Raw genomic sequence first — 13913 nt, forward strand, 5'->3', positions numbered from 1 at the left:
TGTGTAGTTAGTAGTTGGGTTCAGCATTTAGGTTCCGCTTGTTTTTGTTGTGATATTTAAAATTATGACCTTCTTTGACTTTTCACTTGGAAAGCTGAAACTTATGGCCATTACTATATTGGCATGTGGCATTTGGTTAGTTTGCTGTGTGATCTAACACGCATGTAATGTAGATATACACGTTTTAACCTTGTATTGACCGTGATTGTAAATTCTCTCAAAATGCATAATTGGAATATTTGAAATTGCCAGACCAAGGGAACTAAACTTTGGCGTTTATGCTTCTGCAAGGATCACATTGTTGAGACCATTGAGTTGAGTGTTGGTATTTCATGTTTTAGTCCGCAGAAATAATGCAGATAATATTTGAATGAGGACGTTGACAAGCAAAATGTTAAGTGGCTGTCTTTGTTGATATGTTCAATATCTGACTGAATGTCCAGGTGAGCTACAGAGACGTGGCATTATTTTTAACATAATTGTCCATCGTGCATTAATAACATGTGATAATCCTCAATTTCTCGGACCTGTGAAGATCTGGCCAGTTGCCTTTTACGGCAAGCATGGATTGCTGAAGAACATTTCTAACCCGGATCTTCACGTGCAGACCATGTAGTACCCGTACACACATTCTGAAGGTAGTGTGCGGTATAGCACACATCACAACACATCTATGTACAAGTCCACTCTTGTTTCGGGCGTAACTACATTTGTCTACACAAGCGGACAAAGGCAACCGTGCTTCATATACAGTGATATAAATGTTATGTTATGACAACTTAATACATATACAACTGTATATATTTAGCCATTCGTCTTATCCATGTTTTATTACAAACGATTCGTTGACAAAACCCATACCTGGTAACAGGAGACGTGTTCTGTGAGGTCTTGAGAAACAGCTGGCCATGGCACTGCAACAATGATATCCTGCCTCATAAGTGTTACAACACGTGCACCATGTGGGCGGGCATTAGCCTGCTGCAACGTGACTTTACGTCCCTACATTGCACAAAGTGTAGAACATTATCTTGATGTCGTCCTGGTAGCCTACGCCATTCAAATTGCCATTAACAGTGGTGAGTTGTGTTCTCCCATGAGTTGTGATGCCACACCATACCATTACACTTCCACCCCCAAACAAACGACGTTGAGTAACGCAAGCGTCGACGTCTCTAAAACGTTGTCCTGACGCTTGTAGACCTTGCAAGACCTTCAGAGCTATCCAGATGAAAGCTGGACTCATCTGTGAACTGTGCTCTGTACCAATCTTGTCTTCAGAACCTCAGATGCTGTCTTCACCAAGCTAGGCGTGCAACATTGGACGTATCGCTGGACGACGTGACCGGTTGTTGAGTTCCCTCAACCGGTTGCGCGTTAATCTGCCGCTAGTTGATCTCAAACCAGAAATTGTCCGTGCTGTTGATGTGACAATACTGTTTAGTATCGACTGCAGGTCCATGGCAAGTTATGAGGGTCGCCACTTTGTAGATAAGGCTGATTTACGTTGTTTAAACATAAAACAAAAGTGTTTTGTGAGCTCTCGGTAGCTAACAACCTTTGTGTGCTGTTCACATTTTTTTTTAAAAAACGCGTGTGAGTCCACACATTTACTCCTCTAAAAATAATCTTTACTGGTGCTGATTTCATGTGGGATAGAGTTAGCTAGAATTGCATTTTTATAATCTAGATTGGTTTTGATTTATTAAATACATATATTCCACATTCGTGATGCAGGACTATAATACGGTTAAGGAAGAGAATATATGGATGTCAACTTCTTTATTATGAGGAATACAACGTTACGGTTGCTATGCAGTGTAACAGTGACGCGTAACTTGATTAAAACCCACCCCACAGCGCAGCAAGTCACGTCGACACGAAACAGGCTCCAGTTGCTTGAAGACAATCATTCTTGATTAACGCAGCCCGAGGGCAGTAATCTTTTTTGTTATCTAAAATACAGTGATTTTTACTGCTTGCAGCCCCGACGCTTTGGGAAATCCCCTTCTTATGATGCCAGAGTGAAAAGAAAACACATGGTTTGACAAATAAGTCCTTATTGAAGAAATAGCTATGCCCAAAATCACAAATAGAGGAAGAATTATTGATTCTTTAAGTATAAACATCTGTGTATGTATGCATGACAAAGACGCCGAAACAGCCATCAGCAAAGTTTCTCAATTTAATTAATGAAAATCAAACCCTTTTGCACATGAAAGTAAGATTACGCCTGTTCAAGTGATATCTGCTTGTCTCGATTTCTTTAACAAATTTCGCCTTTATCGACACGTCTAGTGCATTGGAACGATGCCCAAATGTGGGTAGAAATAAGACGCAACGACGCACTAAACAGCACAGTGACGGGAGCCCTTTACTCAGGTCATGAAATGGGACCGTGTGTTACTCATGGAAGTCAAGTGAGCCCTACTTCGTGCATGAACTTTGAACATGTAAGGATCCTTTTAGAGAATAGGTCTTCAGCAACCCATGCTTGCCGTTAGAGCCGACTAACGAGATCGGATGGTCAGGGTAGCTGACTTGCGTGGATCGATGCTTATGATGTCAATTACTTGATTGTCTGGTCCAGACTCGATTATTTACAGACCGCCGTCAAGAAGTTGGCATTTTCCTGAATGCGGCGTTAAACAACAAACAACAAACAGCAAGAAGCATGAAGTTTGTGTAAATCCTACTTTGCCCGACATTAAAGTAATGCATACAGATACAGGCCGCAACGCTATGGCACAAAGCCAGACAGTGGCTTGACTCGGTGGCGACTGTACAGCGACGCAGTGACGGATGAAGTAGTGTCAACAAACCCGTGAAGTATTGATGGTGCGTCTCAACATAGTTAAAGATACAACAAACTAACGTTTTGTGAATACGTTTAATCAGAACTGCATGTTTTAGTTTCAGATACACAAAACATGACCACTTATACATTACTCTCCGTCGGTATAAAGTGAGTGAGTGAGGGAGTATGTCTTTACACCGCTTCTCGCAAAATTCCAGCAATATCACGACGGTGGAAAACAGAAATAGGCTTCACACATTGTAACTATATGGGGAATCGAACTCGTGTATTCGGTGTTACGAGTGGACCACTAGGTACACTCCCGTCCGTCGTTATTATTATGTGCGAAAAGGCTCAACATATATATACAGTCGTCTGTGGTGTGACAACAGCCACGCAACCTGCCCTCCAGGTGTCCATGGGTGTATTTATTGAATTTGACTTTGTGCATACGACATAGCTCAAATGGCGAACATCATTATGAGATCACAGAAATATGCAGGTCAAATTGAAGGAGGTACAATAATAAATAGTCATTTTAAACAACGTGTTTATCATAAATAATACATCAGGTCCTTTATTCGCTTTGCATTCGTCCGATGAGCTATTTATATTCGCACTATTTTGAGTCCCGTACCATAACAGAGCATGTATCATACTCTACCCTCTTCTTCGTCTTCATTGACTCCCTCTTCCTCCTCGACACATCCGTCTTCCGCTTCGCCTATTCCTTCATCAACAAGCTGAGCTTCATCCTGCAACTGAACCTCCTCCCTTTCTTCCCCAGCCTCCTGCACAGCCTTAGCCTCCTTCACCATATCAGCCTCTTGAACCTTCTGTGCATTCATGCCCTGCGTTTCCGATTCCCTAGATTTCCCGGATTTTGTCCCCTGGTTGCCGGCCCACGCACAGTCTCCCTCTTCCTCTATAGGTGTGTCCACATTGCTTTTCCCACTCTTGTTCCGCCCGGTCTTCTTACTGTTGGCAGAGGCAGCTTTACTGATGGCTGAAGGTGAGCGCACCATGAGGAACTCATCTAAATCTCTGTGGACAGCCACGTCGGAGTACTTGTCCGGAGACCTAGTCGCACCTGGCCTGTTCATTTCCAGCATCATCCGCAGCAGCACGGTGTCCGTGCAGTGAGCGGGGAAGCCGGACATCTGGGGGATATGCACAGCCACTGACCGGCCGGGGGTGGGCTGCTGGTAGATCCGATTGAAATGGACGTAACTCGAGACAGAGTCAAACTGGTATTGGGTGTCAGGCTTTGCGACGGTGCGACGTTCTCTCTTCACCTTTCTGTAAGGATTATTGAAGCACACTTTGGCATCTTTCTTTACGAACTGGGTGAAGTGTTTCAGCTTGATAGCCTCGTTCTGGGTTCCCAGGGGAAGGCGAATGCTCTGGTTGACACTAAGACATTGATTGAGCGCCTGAGGATTTGGGGCTACGAGTGGAGACGGGCTCTCCTTGAAGGCGTTGCGCGTGAACCGGCGAGGTGAACGTAGGGGGGTATCGATACTAGGGTACATCTCACTGTACCCAGATCTGGATGTCCCGCTATCCACCCCCTTCAGTTTATGCCCAGTAAGTTCAAACCCTTCCCCTTGGGACCGAGATGATCTCTTGGCCATGAAAGTACTACCATACGACGGAGACAGCGCTGGACCAAGCATGAAGTACGGGGATGCGAAAGCGGGAAGACTGATGTCGTCCTTTGCTTTAATGTCTCTCATCTCCTTCTCCAACACGGCGCTATTTGTAGGCTCACTATGCGCCTTCCCAATGTGGACTTGGATTTGACGATCGATGTCTTGAGTGTTGGTAGGCTGCAGAGGCTGAATTCTGTCTGGGAGCAATTTTAATGTGTCTGGACCGACGTATTTCCCCAACTTGTCCCGAACTGGTTTCCCACGAAGCACAAACTGAATAGTTGACGGACCAAAGTTGGTGTCCATGGTCGAGATGCCTTGGTTCGCTGTGCGCATGCGTGTGAGGACTTCCATTCGTCTGGAAGCAGGGTTGGAGCTGTTGTTGAGAAATTCTTTACTGCAACTTGGTCGCTGACCGGGCATGTAGAAATTGTCACCGTTAGCTACCCATGCTTTCTCTGTAGGAGGGGGTGGTGGCTTAATTATTTCGCTGTGAGAACTGAACGAGTTTTCCCGAGACGGGGATACCCCTTGGATACGCAGTCTGTCTATTACTTTCGCCATCACGGGTCGTCAAATGTTCTGGAGGTTACGAAGTCAAGGGTTTCTTTAGACACACATCCTTTAAACGACCATATTCTGAAATAAACGAAATTGATTTAATTTATTATTACATGCATACAATATTAAAACTAATTTTTAAACAAATTGCCACCTGATCCATGTGTGATTGGTACACTGATTCTTCTCCGGCACAATCTGGCGACTTGAAGTACCAATTTGGTGAAGGTTGCCGAATAACGTACATTAAAGCGTACATTTGGCTTTTGTAACTTTGTAACAGAAAAACGTTATTGTATCCCCCAAAAGCAATTCATTTTTTATTCTCTCTCTATTCTCGATTTATTCGTTTCAATGTCTGTAGTTAGTTAATCGTTACACAGATATGTAAGTTGATCATAAAAGAACTGTTTAACAGTTTCAAAACGGTAACATATAAGGTAAGTTGTGTCTGATCGCGTGAGATTTGTACAGCATACACTGTCTTCACACCATGAACTGATATCTTAACGAACTCTCGTGAGATCTAGCCGAGAAGACACCCAAGCCCCCATGTCTCAATGGCGGAGTAACCAGACACGGGATCATACCGACACATTCGCCGCAGTTCATCAGACATGTTCTGTTAACCTTTGTTTCTCTAAACCTCACTCCCAACCCAACCCTAACCATACATATGAGACCCCTACCTCCACTCCCCGGGCACGTTTCGGACACGCCCAACCCCACCCGCTCATAAAACCATGAACTTTACCTAATAGTCTGTTGATGAGGCTAATACATGTAGTACATAAAATAATTCATCATGTTTTCGTTAGTATGACAAAAGGTTACTCGCTCTTGGAAACAGTTTACACGATTTAAAGAAAAGTACAGTAACCATTTAAAGAATGAATCTAATCCGTGGCCTTCAAAGTGAAATGTGTTCCTTTACAGATCCACACGACTTCAGTCCGCCTCAAGTATACCAGATAATGGTAAAGGTCAAAACCAACAAGAGTGTATGTCAAGTGAATAGTGTCTCTACTGTACATCAACACTTACCAATTTAGCACCGCTGACTTGCTAACTCTATATAACTTTCTGGTTATTTTTCACGGACAAACATGACGTCTTCTCACAGGCAACCCACCTTCCGAAAATTCTCCTTCCTTTTGCAGCTGTGACTATCGCATAATCGATGAAGTTTTGTAAGTTTTCGAGGAGGATACAGTTATTGACATATGGCCATTTTGCTCCAAGTGTTGGCAAGGTGTGCGTGGTTTGCGTGTCGAGGTAAGCTGGGATATTGAAGTATCAGCCCGAGGTCTCTAACACCACTGTGTGGAGCTAAATCATTATTCCTTCCATTGTATTTTACCAACACCGTATCGCCCTACTAATTTCATGCTGTGACGTCACTAAGTCGGTTGGCAACATACCTCATCTAACAATAGATGCTGTCTTTTTGAAAATATAATATTTTTTATTCTAATTGCTGTTAAACTACCTGCATGATATAAAACAATTTTGCAGCTATGACAAGATTGCTATGTGGTTGTTTGTTATTTAAGGTGAGTAAACAATACGAGTGTCCAGACAGACCTGTTGAATGTCTTAATTAGTTAAGGCCTCGTTTCATTTACCAAGGGGGGTAATCGATGTGTGGCCAAATTTGATATTTCTTCGCTCAGTTAAACACATGTAAAACGTGTTGTTACAATAACCACCCAGTAGACATAAAACACGTGACAAGGCTTCGTTCGTTACATGTGCCTGAATGCCGTAATGAGAAACCTGTTGAACCGACTGGTAACCAGATGAAGCGATTAGTGAGAATATCAATCGAGCGCTTAGATGAGATTTATGGAACGGAGCGCGGAAATGGCCAATGCCTTGCCATAAGACACGCAATCGACAGCGGTGTCCGTGTCCAACACCTCGTGTGTCCAGATGTCCGGCGAATTGACAAATAAACAGATTGACCAGTTCCCGGTTCATTGGACATGACATTGGAATGTGTCCACACAACTGGACCGGGCGAGCAAACAGGTGCCACAGCAGTTAAGGGACAAACAGGTGAACGCCCGTCTGTCCAATTGCCACATGGTTGAACAGGGCTTGGAGTCGGAAACAGGAGTCTCGGACGTGTGCCGGGAACAGTCTATTTAATAATTCTACCTTGAAACTGTCCCGACTGCAGCAAAAGGACAAATGTCATCCACGATTAAGACCAGTCATGACAACACACAACTAGCGATTTGAATTCATATTTGTGCACAGTTTTCATGATTTTTTTTGGATAGGTTTGAAACCTATTACTCAACAAAACTGTCCCTCTAGAAATGTCACTCGCCACAAGAACGAGCGGAGATTATGTTGCGCTTTAAGGCTGAGGAGCTAGGCAAGCTCTTCAAACCCCACTATTTTATATATTATTTATATAGTCTAACATTTAATGTCAAAGTTTCGCTCACGTCATCAATTACAACCTGCACGACCTAGACAACTGGCAGCAGACAATGGAGCATAGTACCTCTTCATATGGCTATCAGTATCCTGGTCATTAAATGATATCTGATTACTATGGCGACGTACAATGTGATAGGCGTATATATAGCCACTTGTTATGCCTCCTAAGCAAGTGTATGCGTGTATGCCTGCGGCTCTCTGTATGTACCAGCGGTCCCTGGACATGTTTAATTACTTTATTTATGTGGGTATGATCATTTGACAAATGTAGAGCCACTTGTTGAGATGACCCACACTCGATATATTTACACATGTAACCTCTTTTATTCATCGACAAGACTCGTAATTCAGGTGTCTAGCCACTTAAATACTCTCAAAAAAAGTAGGGGTTATTTGAAAATAACAGATGATTACTGAAAAATAAAGAGGTATCGAATAATGGTAATGGGTGGGGAAAAGTACAGAACAGTCTCCCAATGACAATTTGAGGGAGTCTTTTCCAGTCGGCTAATGTGCAGGTGACCTTTGACGTCGGCGTACACGTCTCCCGAGCAAGTCCGCGGCGTGCACTGTGGGGTTTAAGTCAGGACTGATGGCTAGCTATAGCAATCTGATGATGTTTTGCAAGTGGGGGTAGTCAGTTACGATACGCACAAGGACAATAGTGGCGCTCTGGCAGTAACAGTGATCCCATCCCATATCATTACAGACCCACCGCAACTATTGTCACGTTGCCTTACGATGACGTTCGCGTAGCTTTCGTCAGGAGGATGAGAGACACGTCCACGCCTATCCAAAAAGTCCAGAGTGAATATGGACTCATATGAAAACATTACACAGACCATCGGTCATTCCTCCGTTCTACGATCTAAACACTATTGGCGTCTGGCTAGAATGTGTCGTCGGGTTACGGTGCTACAACGCGTGGTCGCTGAGCGTGCAGCATGCAAATTAGCAGCTTGCAGACGATTTTCTAGTCAGTAAATTGGCGTATGCTTGTCGTAGGTGGCGACTAACCGGATCGGGTGGTTAGGCTCGATGACTTGGTTGATGCATGTCTTCGCATTTCAATTGCTTGGATCGATGCTCATGGTATCAATTACTGGACTGTCTAGTCCAGACCGCCGTCATATAGCTGGAATACTGCAGTGAGTGCAACAAACAAACCTAAATAAACTCGGGTTGCCTGGCGCAAATGAACAGCGATTTTGTTGGCTGTTCAGATTCGATTTCTACAAGCCTGGGTTTCTGGATTTGTTTTATTGATCATTAACATTCCGTGTCTTATGAAACCTGTTCCAAAGTCCAAACCACAGACTGAGACACGTTGAATATATTGGCGACCTCTCGCTGAGTTCTACCAGTTCGAAGCATGCCAATAACCCTTAGCCATTCATCTTCCCGAGGCAAGAGAGTTAACTGACTATAAAAGTACAGTTTCCATCCTTGCCTAGCTAGGCTGGAATTCCAGGGCTCGATCGTAGCGCAACCAGTGGCTAAAACGAGTTATGTCCCTTCTAAGCCTCTCCTATGGGCCAATCAGATTCCACCTCTCGTACCACTTGCATTTGCTTCAAACAAAATGGCGGCGCCCAGTTAAGACAATCTGATCAATAATCTAAGATCTATATTGTAATATAAAGGGTTTTACATCGTGCAGTGAATCAGATCAAGTGAGCACATTGATTAAAAATATGAAACGATTTGGGAAAATATTTGTTGACAAAGAGTTGGCAGTGCACATGCTTTGCAAATCCTGCAATCGACCGAAATCTGCACGACAGTTTACGAACCGGATTTCGATTTCATTGCACGATTTTGATTGGACTGTGCATATACTCGTTAGTTCAACCAAAATGTAACTCCATAATACCAGCCTAGTTCGGCAAGGGTGGAAACTGGACTTTTAAAGTCAGTTAACGCCCTTGCCTCGGGAAGATGTAAGGCGTTCAACACGTTGAATACGACATATTTCAAATCTGATCACAAATACTGCATAAAGTTAGAGTAGAGAGCTTACACGTTACAGTGGATAATGGAAATCAACAATACAAATGGCTCAGGGCGAGTTGATGATCTATCGCTGAAGTGTCAAAATCAAGAATGACCTACCCACATGCAGTGTGTCGGATAATGTGGCGTTAGGTTTTGTTTCCGAAACCGTTCTATCTCTTGCAGTTATTTTCAATTCTGATCTCTCTTTTAAGGACCGTTCATAACTTTTTTTTATTACCTGAGCCCTACTTGTTTGGGAGAGTACATATTACCCAGACTCGAGATTCAGATGGCCACTCACCTTAAATAATATATACTAGCAATTTACGTGTCTAGCCACAATAAATATTTTCCAGATTCGTCATTCAAGTGTATAGTTGATTTGTATATTACCCAGAAACGTAATTCGGGTGTTCAGTAACTTTAATCATATTACCCAGACCTGTACGTAATTCAGGTGTTCAGTCACTTTATACATATTACCCAGACCTGTACGTAATTCAGGTGTTCTGTCACTTTATACATATTACCCAGACCTGTACGTAATTCAGGTGTTCTGTCACTTTATACATATTACCCAGACCTGTACGTAATTCAGGTGTTCAGTCACTTTATACATATTACCCTGACCTGTAAGTAGTTCAGGTGTTCTGTCACTTTATACATATTACCCCGACCTGTACGTAATTCAGGTGTTCTGTCACTTTATACATATTATCCCGACCTGTACGTAATTCAGGTGTTCTGTCACTTTATACATATTATCCCGACCTGTACGTAATTCAGGTGTTCAGTCACTTTAAACATATTACCCTGACCTGTACGTAATTCAGGTGTTCAGTCACTTTATACATATTACCCAGACCTGTACGTAATTCCGGTGTTCTGTCACTGTATACATATTTCCCAGACCTGTAAATAATTCAGGTGTTCAATCACTTTATACATATTACCCAGACCTGTACGTAATTCAGGTGTTCAGTCACTTTATACATATTACCCCGACCTGTACGTAATTCAGGTGTTCAGTCACTTTATACATATTACCCCGACCTGTACGTAATTCAGGTGTTCAGTCACTTTATACATATTACCCCGACCTGTAAATAATTCAGGTGTTCAGTCACTTTATACATATTACCCCGACCTGTACGTAATTCAGGTGTTCAATCACTTTATACATATTACCCCGACCTGTACGTAATTCAGGCGTTCTGTCATTTTATGCATATTACCCCTTCTCTGTATGTTTATATATCCCCTTCTCTGTATGTTTATATATCCCCTTATCTGTATGTTTATATATCCCCTTCTCTGTATGTTTATATATCCCCTTCTCTGTATGTTTATATATGCCCTTCTCTGTATGTTTATATTTTCCCATCTCCGAGCGTTTGTATATTCCCTTCTCTGTATGTTTAAATATTCCCTTCTCTGTATGTTTTTATATGCACTTCTCTGTATGTTTATATATTCCCTTCTCTGTATGTTTTTTATATGCACTTCTCTGTATGTTTATATATTCCCTTCTCTGTATGTTTTTATATGCACTTCTCTGTATGTTTATATATGCACTTCTCTGTATGTTTTTATATGCACTTCTCTGTATGTTTTTATATGCACTTCTCTGTATGTTTATATATGCACTTCTCTGTATGTTTATATATTCCCTTCTCTGTATGTTTTTATATGCACTTCTCTGTATGTTTATATATTCCCTTCTCTGTGCGTGTATATTTACCCTTCTCAGTATGTTACATATGCCCTTCTCTGTTTGTTTATATATGCCCTTCGCTTTATGTTTATATATTCCCTTCTCTGTATTTCTTATATGGCCTTCTCTGTATGTTTATGTATTCCCTTCTCTGTATGTTTTTATATTCCTTTCTTTATATATTTGTATATGTCCTTCGCTGTATGTCTATATATGCCCTTTTTTGTATGTTTATATATTCCCTTCTCTGTGCGTTTATATATGCCCTTCTCTGTATGTTTATATATGCCCTTCTCTGTATGTTTCATTTATTCCGTTCTCTGTATGTTTATATATGCCCTTCTCTGTATTTTTCATATATGTCCTTCTTTGTGTGTTTCATTTATTCCCTTCTCTGTATGCTTATATATGCCCTTCTCTGTATGTTTCATATATGTCCTTCTCTGTGCGTTTATATATGCCCTTCTCTGTATGTTTATATATATGCCCTTCTCTGTATGTTCCATATATTCCCTTCTCTGTATGTTTCATTTATTCCCTTCTCTGTATGTTTCATTTATTCCCTTCTCTGTATGTTTCATATATGTCCTTTTCTGTGTGTTTCATATAAGCCCTTCTCTGTATGTTTCATATATGTCCTACTCTGTATGTTTCATTCATTCCCTTCTCTGTATGTTTCATATATGCCCTTCTCTGTATGTTCCAGATATGCCCTTCTCTGTATGTTTCATTTATTCCCTTCCCTGTATGTTTCATATGTGTCCTTTTCTGTATGTTTCATATATGCCCTTCTCTGTATATTTCATATATGCCCTTCTCTGTATGTTCCATATATGCCCTTCTCTGTATGTTTATATATGCCCTTCTCTGTATGTTCCATATAAGCCCTTCTCTGTATGTTTCATATATGCCCTTCTTTGTGTGTTCCATATATGCCCTTCTCTGTATGTTCCATATATGCCCTTCTCTGTATGTTCCATATATGCCCTTCTCTATATGTTCCATGTATGCCCTTCTCTTTATGTTTATATATATGCCCTTCTCTGTATGTTCCATATATTCCCTTCTTTGTGTGTTTCATTTATTCCCTTCTCTGTATGTTCCATATATGCCCTTCTCTGTATGTTTCATGTATTCCCTTCTCTGTATATTTCATATATGCCCTTCTCTGTATGTTTCATATATGTCCTTCTCTGTATGTTCCATATATGCCCTTCCCTGTATGTTTCATATATGTCCTTCTCTGTATGTTTCATATATGCCCTTCTCTGTATGTTCCATATATGCCCTTCTCTGTATGTTTATATATATGCCCTTCTCTGTATGTTCCATATATTCCCTTCTTTGTGTGTTTCATTTATTCCCTTCTCTGTATGTTCCATATATGCCCTTCTCTGTATGTTCCATATATGCCCTTCTTTGTGTGTTCCATATATGCCCTTCTCTGTATGTTCCATATATGTCCTTCTCTGTATGTTCCATATATGCCCTTCTCTGTATGTTCCATATATTCCCTTCTTTGTGTGTTTCATTTATTCCCTTCTCTGTATGTTCCATATATGCCCTTCTCTGTATGTTTCATCTATTCCCTTCTCTGTATGTTCCATATATGTCCTTCTCTGTATGTTCCATATATGCGCTTCTCTGTATGTTCCATATATGTTCTTCTCTGTATGTTTCATATATGCCCTTCTCTGTATGTTTCATATACGCCCTTCTCTGTATGTTTCATATATTCCCTTCTCTTTATGTTTATATATGCCCTTCTCTGTATGTTTCATATATGTCCTTCTCTCTATGTTTATATATGCCCTTCTCTGTATGTTTAATAAATGTCTAGTATATGCCCTTCTCTTTATGTGTCTCAACATGAGGAGTCATAGCAGCACTTGTCCCTGTTGGTAAGATTAGAATTGTGATTTTATTTCTGACACATGCTTTGAGGGTTTGCCAATATAAGTGTCAAACCCTCAGATAGCACTTTTCGATTTTTTTATCATCCTATTAATCACCGATAAATAAATATGTAGGCGCGAAATCGAAGCTGTGTGCTGCTCCCCTTTTTTCTGTCCGACTTCCACTGGTTCTACACATGTTTCAGCGTGACGATATCGCAGCTACATATTCATCTATAAGTGATTGCTTTACAAAACAGTAAATAAAATCAAATAAACATTAAATAAATTGTTTAAAAAAAAAATGAACTTACATTTCATTTTTTTTTAATTAAATGGCATCTTCCATCAATCTCAGTTCGTTTTTTGTAACAATACATACTTCGTTTCAGAACTAGTTGGGAATTTATAACAACAAGGGCGGGTAACTACAATCGAGAAACGTCAAAGGAAAAGTACACGTCCAACACATAAAAATGTGAAAACTTCTATAAATAGAAGGTAACTTTGATGTGGCGTTGGTATTTGATTTAAGCATGCATGTGTATATAAAATGATTACCAAGAAGTTTGATGTCCCCTTTTTCATTTATGTGAAATGATGATTTCCCGAGGTTTCGATAAAAAGAACCACATTCGTCACTGGGCCTGATGATTAACGGGGTTTGCGACTTGCTAATTACAACGCAGGGAAACCTCTAACAATTATATGTGTAGGGGTAGTACCCAACAATTGTTGACGTCCCTGTCGTTCATCGGACAATACATAGTCATCAGACCTTATAGGCTATCAGCTGAAAGACCGTTGTACCGTTCAATAGGACGGGGACAAGCTCATGACATAAGTGT

General features: G+C 41.1%; 2 protein-coding genes across 2 annotated transcripts in view; one reads left to right on the top strand and one right to left on the bottom strand.

The window, feature by feature from the left end:
- Positions 1-3450: 3450 nt before the first annotated feature.
- On the bottom strand, positions 3451-5013 carry LOC139473612 (uncharacterized). The gene has a single exon (XM_071256283.1). It carries the CDS (start codon positions 5011-5013, stop codon positions 3451-3453), a length of 1563 nt encoding a protein of 520 aa, XP_071112384.1.
- An 8478-nt stretch (positions 5014-13491) lies between these two features.
- LOC139473631 (uncharacterized) overlaps positions 13492-13913 on the top strand; it is a 56404-nt gene continuing 55982 nt past the window's right edge. The window contains exon 1 of the mRNA XM_071256305.1: positions 13492-13566. The gene's annotated coding sequence lies outside the window, so the exon portion shown is untranslated. The remainder of the gene's footprint in view (positions 13567-13913) is intronic.

Source organism: Haliotis cracherodii, unplaced genomic scaffold (assembly GCF_022045235.1).
Source record: "Haliotis cracherodii isolate W230 unplaced genomic scaffold, xgHalCrac1.p SCAF_3, whole genome shotgun sequence".
Taxonomy (NCBI): Eukaryota; Metazoa; Mollusca; class Gastropoda; order Lepetellida; family Haliotidae; genus Haliotis; species Haliotis cracherodii.

Bases quoted from the DNA above. Each gene is read 5' to 3' on its own strand.
- LOC139473612 (XM_071256283.1), bottom strand. From the start codon at position 5,013: ATGGCGAAAGTAATAGACAGACTGCGTATCCAAGGGGTATCCCCGTCT.